Source organism: Vitis riparia, unplaced genomic scaffold (genome assembly GCF_004353265.1).
Source record: "Vitis riparia cultivar Riparia Gloire de Montpellier isolate 1030 unplaced genomic scaffold, EGFV_Vit.rip_1.0 scaffold727_pilon_pilon, whole genome shotgun sequence".
Taxonomy (NCBI): domain Eukaryota; kingdom Viridiplantae; phylum Streptophyta; class Magnoliopsida; order Vitales; family Vitaceae; genus Vitis; species Vitis riparia.
In genome coordinates, this window is record NW_023269754.1 from 73,346 (window position 1) to 82,771 (window position 9,426).

Below are 9,426 nucleotides of genomic sequence, written 5' to 3' on the forward strand. Positions count from 1 at the left end.
TATTTAATTAAAAATAATTTTAAATGTTGCAATTTTAGTTTATTAAATTAATAATTAATGAACATGACTTAACCTTCTAATCCATTCAAATTACAACTCTAACCTCAACCATGTTAAATCTCATGATATCATAGTTTTAATAATAAAAAATAGTATAGCTTTTAATAACATACTTTCAAATATAAATAATAATTATCAAGCTCTTATTAACCGTTTATATTTAGATATTTTTTGAGGTTTTAGTTATTTGGAAAAAAAAAAAAAAAAGATCCCAAAAATTATTATACAAATGATTACATTTTTTGAATATGCTTTAGTAAAAGAAATGACTAAAATTAATCAAAATATTGTAGTAAGATTTTCTTATATTTCTTTTTAAATTATTTCAATAAATTCCTTTGATCATTTTTTTATAAACTAAAAAAATTAATTTATATATATATTAAGTGTGAATTTAAGTTTTATTATTTTGTATTAAGTTTAATTATTCTTCTATATTTTTTTCTTAGTACTACTAGTTTTATTATTTTGTATCGTAATCTTATTATTTAGAGACATAGATTTTATTTATCATACACGTTCAATTGTCTGAATTGTATATTCAGATAAGTACCAATTTCGAATCCTATAATTTTCCATATAATTAATTAATTTTACTTTCAAACACATAGGGGAAGAAAAGTAACAGCATTTTTCATGCTGCAAGCAATTTGTCGCACGAGGGAATGTTGTAGAGCACTAACTTGGGCGAATGAAAAGGGGCCAGGGCTATCCATAGTTGACAAGCCACGTCAATTGAGTCCATTCGACACTCGTGGCACTTCTTGTTACCGCTTCTCTACGGACAACCCCTGAGCCCTGACCCTGACCCTTTATGTCTCTCTCTCTCTCTCTCTCTCCCCCTATATATATGCTATAGCTTCTCAGAGGCGTTACAACCAACCTGATAAGTCTGTCTCTGGGCGGTAAAAGAATGGGGAGAGCACCATGTTGTGAGAAAGTGGGGTTGAAAAAGGGAAGATGGACAGAGCAAGAAGATGAGATCTTGAGGAAGTACATTCAAGCCAGTGGAGAAGGATGCTGGAGGTCACTGCCCAAAAATGCTGGTATAAAAATAAGTGGTTTCCCATGTCTGGAAAGCCGTTTTTCAACTGGGTTTTCATTTTTTTTTTCTTTTTAATTTTTTTTGGGGAGGGGGGATTTGGAACAGTTGATTTATTTTTCACTTGGGATGATTTTTTGAAGGTTTGTTAAGGTGTGGGAAGAGTTGCAGACTGAGATGGATTAACTACCTGAGAGATGACTTGAAGAGAGGCAACATAACTGCTGAAGAGGAAGATACCATCGTGAAGTTGCATAGTTCTTGGGGTAACAGGTATGTTCTAGAATTCTACTCTTTCTTCTTCTTCTTCCTCTTTCTTTTTCTATTTTTCCCCGGCTTTTCCCAGAGCAAAGTAAATTATGAATATCCTCCTTTTCCCTGATTTCATTTTCCAAGGAAACAAATAAAGTCTTCAAAAGAGCACTTTCCTTTCCCCATTTTTCCACCAATGACATGCATGCCACTCAATCATGGGGTTGCTTTTGAACTTCTGCTAGACTTCTACGAACAATTGAATGGAGTATGTGTCCATTCAAATTGCCCAAATATAGATGTACTCATTTCTCCATAATTTAATCTGCTGATAATTGATCCAGCTGAGCTCATGTGAGTATCAGTACTGGTATGGCGCAGAAGGGTTTACAACAATAATGCCCAGTAACGCCTTCTCGTTCATTTATCCTTTTTCCTTATCTGCAAGTTGAACATGAGCTCACAGGGTTGGATCATCTGTTTGTTGAGGTAAATGATACGGACTACACTTCAATTTTTGGCAGCACCCCCATCCCTACCTATATTAATGCACATAGCCCTTCTGTGTCAACAGTTGGTGAATTCATAGTGGAGCTGGCAAAGTTTGAGCCCACCTTCTGCTTAGTCCTCTACCCAATCATTGGAGAGACGGTTAATATTTGGATGAGTAATCTTCCAAGATATAAATGCAGAGTTACTTTCCTAGCTAATAATCATTCACTGTATGATTTAGCAGGAAGATCAATCATTTTTATCCTTTAATTAGTCGGGTTTGATTGCTGTAGGTGGTCTTTGATAGCTGGTCATTTGCCTGGAAGAACAGATAATGAGATAAAGAACTACTGGAACTCTCACTTGAGCAGGAGAATCATCAGCTTCACCAGGCCCAGTGCTGAATCCATACCCTCCTCCCCACCCATGGTCAAGACAGATGGCTCAAACAAACAAAAGGGCAAGCGAAAAAGCCGATCAAGGTTCAGCACCAGCAAAAAGACTGCGCCCTCCATCGTTGAAATGCCACTCAGGAAGCCAGGAATTGGTGCAGTGAGTGAGGTGCTTGCCAAAGAAAAAGGAACCATACTTAGTACCATTACTGGGAAAGTTGAGGAAACGGGTGAAAAAATGAGTTTGGAGTCTTTAGACTCAAATGAAGGAGGGGACAGAAGAAGCCAGCTTGGTGTGCAAGGCTCTTGTATGGAAAGCGGGGTAAGCATAACGGATCAATTTGAGGAGACACAAAGTGTAGCACTGTCTGCAGGTGAAGTTACTACAAGCAATGCCGGGTTGTATCCAAATGAGGAGAGAAAAACAGGAGTGTTGGGACCATTTGAAGAGCAAGGTAGTGAAATAATGTGCCTTGATAACTTTCTGGAAGGTGGGGTTATGGATCCAAATGGGGCTATGACCCCTAAAGAGAAGAGACAGAATGTCACTATTAGTAAGGAGATAGAAAGCCTTGAAATGGACCCAGAGAAGGTAAGAGCTAGTGAGGGAAGTGAAAGTGGTAATTGGAGCTCAAATGCAGAGATTGGGGAGTGGTTTACTCCTTCATCAATGAATTCAGGCTTGAACTTTGAGTGTGTAGGTTGGGAGTGGGAGAATGGTGTTGAAAGCTATGAGCTTTGGGATGGAGGGTTGGACATGTTATCTTGGTTTTGGGGGAGTGGTATTTAAGTGTCCTTTTTTTGAAGTATTTAATGGGGGTGCAAGGCACTAGGATTAGGCTGATGAAATAATTAAGTTAGAAATGAGGCTAGCTATGGTATAATTACTCCATCTATATATACAGGGAGGAGATTGTTAGAGTTTGCCCAAGAAAACAAATGTTATTTTCTGAAACATTTATCATATATTAATAATGAAATTTATTTGCATGTTACTATTTTCATCATTTGCCCTATTGAGCATCATATTATGAGAAATTTGCTTCATAAGGTTTCATTTTACATAGTATGTTTGTATGAATGGTTACATAAAATATTCAAATCATGGGTCTCTTTTAATAAGTTATTCAAGGCATTTCATGAGTTTGGGCAACTCAATGATAGCTGTATGGTGTTACCCTCCTGATTAATGGGATCACTTAGCTGTCATTAAAGTTGGACTTTGTAGTGGATGTGCTAGTATATCATAAAAAGACATTAAACATGAACTATGAAGAATACATCACTAATGTTGTCATTTGAATACGCTTCATTTCCTAAACCGCTATTGCATTTATTCCTAATCTTGAGAAGATACTGCATTATTGTCTGAGTTTATGGTTATTTTAAGTTTTATACTAATAAGATTTCAAAGAAATCATATATTTTCAAAATCTTGGATAATCATTGATTCAATGGTTTATTATAGACATTTTCAACATTTACACCATGAGATCTCTTAAGTGAGACAATCATATCCCCTTGGATGATCCAAAGTATTGATACTTGGTAGTTCCATTAATTTGGAACTTGATGTTTATCTTAATAGATAAAGAAATATCAAGGGATAAATGAAAAAGTAGATTCATAACTTAACCAACAAAAAATAATCCAATTGATTATTGCCAGTTTCCATATTGGGGTATCAATTATTTATAAGAAATAGTATGAATGGTATATCGGTCTCAGATACTAGTTTCTTACTTTATCTTATCTTAGTTATCATAAAATATTGGAGTATAATTAGTTTTTTTTAATGGAATGATGATCGAGTATAAAGTTTTTTGTAATTCTATGGGAGCTAGTTATTCTCTAGGTTTGGGTAGCCCTCACTTAAGCAATTATATGCTTGCATTTACTTATGACCAAGGTAGAAGATTAGGGTGTACGTAATGTTTTCAAAATCGGACCGGTGATCGAACCGGAAAAGTTATCGATTCACGGTTCACTGGTCAGACCGACAGTCAAATCTGTGACGTAATAAATATATAATTTATATATTATTAAAATTAAAAATAATTATAAAAATTTTAAATATATATGAATAAATTAAAAATCAATAATATTATCAAATTAAATCATATTAATATTTTTAATTTTATTAAATGAAATATGTAAAATATTTAAATGTGAATATATTAAAAATGAAAATTTAAACTAATTTTATAATTTTTAAAAATATTATATTATTTTTATTTAATATTACAAAAAATTTTAAAATCTAATATATATTATTTTGTTTGGCATATTAGGTAACAAAAACTATGTAGCTGAGTGGTGTCTTAGGATGGCTATAGAAGCTGCGGTCCAAGTTCAAATCTTCTTGGGTGGGAATTGTTATATTTTTTTTTTTCATTGATTAGGTTAGTTAGCAATCCCATTGTAAGAGAAATGAGGATGCAATGGATGCCTATAAAACCTATCTATATTGAGGGCCAATGCATTGCCTCATCTGGTGGGCTCAAGACTTAGCCCACGTCATGGTTGAGTGTGGTATGGGCTTTGTCATTATGAGACCAAGCCCAACATGGGCTTTTGCCAAAATTTTTTATACAGGGGAGTCTTTAAAATGGTGGTCCAACTAGAACCGTTTGGTTTGATTAGAACCGTCCGGTTTTACCGAATCACCGATCCGACTGTCGGTTTACGTAGTTCGTGACTGGTTTTATTCTGAAACGGTTCAAATGGCAAATCATATTGGAATTGCGATCGGTCGATAGTTGGATCGGCCAGTCTGGTCCGATTTTTAAAACATTGGGTATATAATAATCTTGGATGCACCATTAGGTATGGTGTGGACTCATTAAGAATAAGATGATCCTTTTGCTTACTCACATGGTTTTGCAAAATTCAAGTTTGGATGGATGTGGAAGATTCTTGGGCTGATGAGTAAGACCAAGATTAATTAATTTTTTTTTTTTTTTTATAAAAAAAAGTGCATTTTAAGGGTTAGGGACTCAAGCCTCTATAATCTAACCCTAGATCTGATGCAAATTAATGACACAAAAATTTATGATCATCTTCTGCATTTTTAATGATCATTCAAGATTCCATGAAGTAAAGCTTTGTACTAAAGGCATGCAGCAAACGTAGTTGGCTGGGTTTGAGCTGGAATAGTCTGTGCTTTCATGGGTTTTACCTGCTTCTTGTTCCAATATCTCCTTTATATTGAAAGCAACTTATCCTCTATTTGAAAGCAGCTTATCCTCTATTTGAAATCAACCTCTCTTCCTTTGTTTCTGCCTTCTAGGAGAGGATTATGTGAGCATATTCTCCAAGAGAGAATAAATGAAACCCATTTTTTTTTTTAACCCAGTCTTATATTCATTGACACTCTAATGAAACCATCCCCCACAAAAATGGCTAGAGGTAGGCCTTAATAATCAGCAATTTGAGGCCTAGCAGGGTGCTACTCATCTTTTCAACTTGTAGGCCTTTCTCCTTTGATTTAAGGGTGTGTGATTTCAGTACAGAAAGGCCTTCTGCAGAGCATCAACCATATGACATGACCACCCAATACACATCAGAACACAGTAAAACAAATGCATGCTATGAAAGAAAAACGGCAATAATAATAAATATATGCCACAAGCTCAGAGGGTGATCATACCGTGTATTAACCATTTGCAAAGTTGGTCCTTGTGATGCTCCCTGCCTCACCATCTCCCTGAATGAATTTAATGCTCTTTATTTTAAAATTATATTATATATTATTTTATTTATAATGTAAAAAATGTAAACCAAATCAGAAATAAACTCTTTAACATTTGTCACTTTTTAATATCTTAGGTTAGGATTATCACTTTTTAATTATCTTAAACTAATAAATTTATTCTTTTTATTTAATTAAAAATATTGTTAAATGTTGAAATTTTAGTTTATTAATTAATAATTAATGAACATGACTTAACCTTCTAATACATCCAAATTACAACTCTAACCTCAACCATGTTAAATCTCATTTTATTATTTTCTGTCTCTATATTTCTCTTCTCATGATATCATAGTTTTAATAATAAAAAATAGTATAGGTTTTAATAAGATACTTTCAAATATAAATAATAATTATCAAGCTCTTACTAACTGTTTATATTTAGATATTTTTTGAGGTTTTGGTAATGGTACGATCTCATGTGTTAAGTAAAATGTTTAATTATTTTCAATCGATGTAAATTTAGTTATTTGGGAAAAAAAAAAAAGGATCCCAAAAATTATTATAGAAATGATTACATTATTTGAATATGCTTTAGTAAAAGAAATGACTAAAATTAATCAAAATATTGTAGTAAGATTTACTAATATTTCTTTTTAAAATTATTTCAATAAATTCCTTTGAACAATTTTTTATAAACTCAAAAATTTAATTATATATATATATATATATATATATTAAGTGTGAATTTAAGTTTTAATATTTTGTATTAAGTTTAATTATTCTTCTATATTTTTTTCTTTGTACTAGTTTTATTATTTTGTATCGTAATCTTATTATTTAGAGGCATAGATTTTATTTATTATACACGTTCAATTGTCTGAATTGTATATTCATATAAGTACCGATTTCGAATCCTATAATTTTCCATATAATTAATTAATTTTACTTTCAAACACATAGGGGAAGAAAAGTAACAGCATTTTTCATGCTGCAAGCAATTTGTCGCACGAGGGAATGTTGTAGAGCACCAACTTGGGCGAATGAAGAGGGGCCAGGGCTATCCATAGTTGACAAGCCACGTCAATTGAGTCCATTCGACACTCGTGGCACTTCTTGTTACCGCTTCTCTACGGACAACCCTCTCTCTCTCTCTCCCTATATATATATATATGCTATAGCTTCTCAGAGGCGTTACAGCCAACCTGAGAAGTCTGTCTCTGGGCGGTAAAAGAATGGGGAGAGCACCATGTTGTGAGAAAGTGGGGTTGAAAAAGGGAAGATGGACAGAGCAAGAAGATGAGATCTTGAGGAAGTACATTCAAGCCAATGGAGAAGGATGCTGGAGGTCACTGCCCAAAAATGCTGGTATAAAAATAAGTGGTTTCCCATGTCTGGAAAGCTGTTTTTCAACTGGGTTTTCATTTTTTTTCTCTTTCTAATTTTTTTTGGGGAGGGGGGATTTGGAACAGTTGATGATTTATTTTTCACTTGGGATGATTTTTTGAAGGTTTGTTAAGGTGTGGGAAGAGTTGCAGACTCAGATGGATTAACTACCTGAGAGATGACTTGAAGAGAGGCAACATAACTGCTGAAGAGGAAGATACCATCGTGAAGTTGCATAGTTCTTGGGGTAACAGGTATGTTCTAGAATTTTACTCTTTCTTCTTCTTCTTCCTCTTTCTTTTTCTAATCCCCGGCTTTTCCCAGAGCAAAGTAAATTATGAATATCCTCTTCTTTTCCCTGATTTCATTTTCCAAGGAAACAAATAAAGTCTTCAAAAGAGCACTTTCCCTTCCCCATTTTTCCACCAATGACATGCATGCCACTCAACCATGGGGTTGCTTTTGAACTTCTGCTAGACTTCTACGAACAATTGAATGGAGTATGTATCCATTCAAATTGCCCAAATATAGATGTACTCATTTCTCCATAATTTAATCTGCTGATAATTGATCCAGCTGAGCTCATGTGAGTATCAGTACTGGTATGGCGCAGAAGGGTTTACAACAATAATGCCCAGTAACGCCTTCTCGTTCATTTATCCTTTTTCCTTATCTGCAAGTTGAACATGAGCTCACAGGGTTGGATCATCTGTTTGTTGAGGTAAATGATACGGACTACACTTCAATTTTTGGCAGCACCCCCATCCCTACCTATATTAATGCACATAGCCCTTCTGTGTCAACAGTTGGTGAATTCATAGTGGAGCTGGCAAAGTTTGAGCCCACCTTCTGCTTAGTCCTCTACCCAATTATTGGAGAGACGGTTAATATTTGGATGAGTAATCTTCCAAGATATAAATGCAGAGTTACTTTCCTAGCTAATAATCATTCACTGCATGATTTAGCAGGAAGATCAATCATTTTTATCCTTTAATCAGTCGGGTTTGATTGCTGTAGGTGGTCTTTGATAGCTGGTCATTTGCCTGGAAGAACAGATAATGAGATAAAGAACTACTGGAACTCTCACTTGAGCAGGAGAATCATCAGCTTCACCAGGCCCAGTACTGAATCAATACCCTCCTCCCCACCCATGGTCAAGACAGATGGCTCAAACAAACAAAAGGGCAAGCGAAAAAGCCGATCAAGGTTCAGCACAAGCAAAAAGACTGCGCCCTCCATCGTTGAAATGCCACTCAGGAAGCCAGGAATTGGTGCAGTGAGTGAGGTGCTTGCCAAAGAAAAAGGAACCATACTTAGTACCATTACTGGGAAAGTTGAGGAAACGGGTGAAAAAATGAGTTTGGAGTCTTTAGACTCAAATGAAGGAGGGGACAGAGGAAGCCAGCTTGGTGTGCAAGGCTCTTGTATGGAAAGCGGGGTAAGCATAACGGATCAATTTGAGGAGACACAAAGTGTAGCACTGTCTGCAGGTGAAGTTACTACAAGCAATGTCGGGTTGTATCCAAATGAGGCGAGAAAAACAGGAGTGTTGGGACCATTTGAAGAGCAAGGTAGTGAAATAATGTGCCTTGATAACTTTCTGGAAGGTGGGGTTATGGATCCAAATGGGGCTATGACCCCTAAAGAGAAGAGACAGAATGTCACTATTAGTAAGGAGATAGAAAACCTTGAAATGGACCCAGAGAAGGTAAGAGCTAGTGAGGGAAGTGAAAGTGGTAATTGGAGCTCAAATGCAGAGATTGGGGAGTGGTTTACTCCATCAATGAATTCAGGCTTGAACTTTGAGTGTGTAGGTTGGGAGTGGGAGAATTGTGTTGAAAGCTATGAGGTTTGGGATGGCGGGTTGGACATGTTATCTTGGTTTTGGGGGAGTGGTATTTAAGTGTCCTTTTTTTGAAGTATTTAATGGGGGTGCAAGGCACTAGGATTAGGCTGATGAAATAATTAAGTTAGAAATGAGGCTAGCTATGGTATAATTACTTCATCTATATATACAGGGAGGAGATTGTTAGAGTTTGCCCAAGAAAACAAATGTTATTTTCGGAAATATTTATCATTTATTAATAATGACATTTATTTGCACGTTACTA

The 9,426-nt window shown here is 35.2% G+C and overlaps 2 protein-coding genes across 2 annotated transcripts; both read left to right on the top strand.

The window, feature by feature from the left end:
- Window positions 1-956: 956 nt before the first annotated feature.
- Window positions 957-3,240, top strand: LOC117910381 (transcription factor MYB111-like). The gene is made up of 3 exons (XM_034824456.1): window positions 957-1,106; window positions 1,246-1,375; window positions 2,140-3,240. Exons 1-3 carry the CDS (start codon window positions 974-976, stop codon window positions 3,026-3,028), a joined length of 1,152 nt encoding a protein of 383 aa, XP_034680347.1. The 5' UTR covers window positions 957-973; the 3' UTR covers window positions 3,029-3,240.
- Window positions 3,241-7,147: 3,907 nt separating this feature from the next.
- LOC117910385 (transcription factor MYB4-like) lies at window positions 7,148-9,426 on the top strand. The gene is made up of 3 exons (XM_034824459.1): window positions 7,148-7,297; window positions 7,440-7,569; window positions 8,333-9,426. The coding sequence occupies exons 1-3, from the start codon at window positions 7,165-7,167 to the stop codon at window positions 9,216-9,218; spliced, it is 1,149 nt and encodes a 382-aa protein (XP_034680350.1). The 5' UTR covers window positions 7,148-7,164; the 3' UTR covers window positions 9,219-9,426.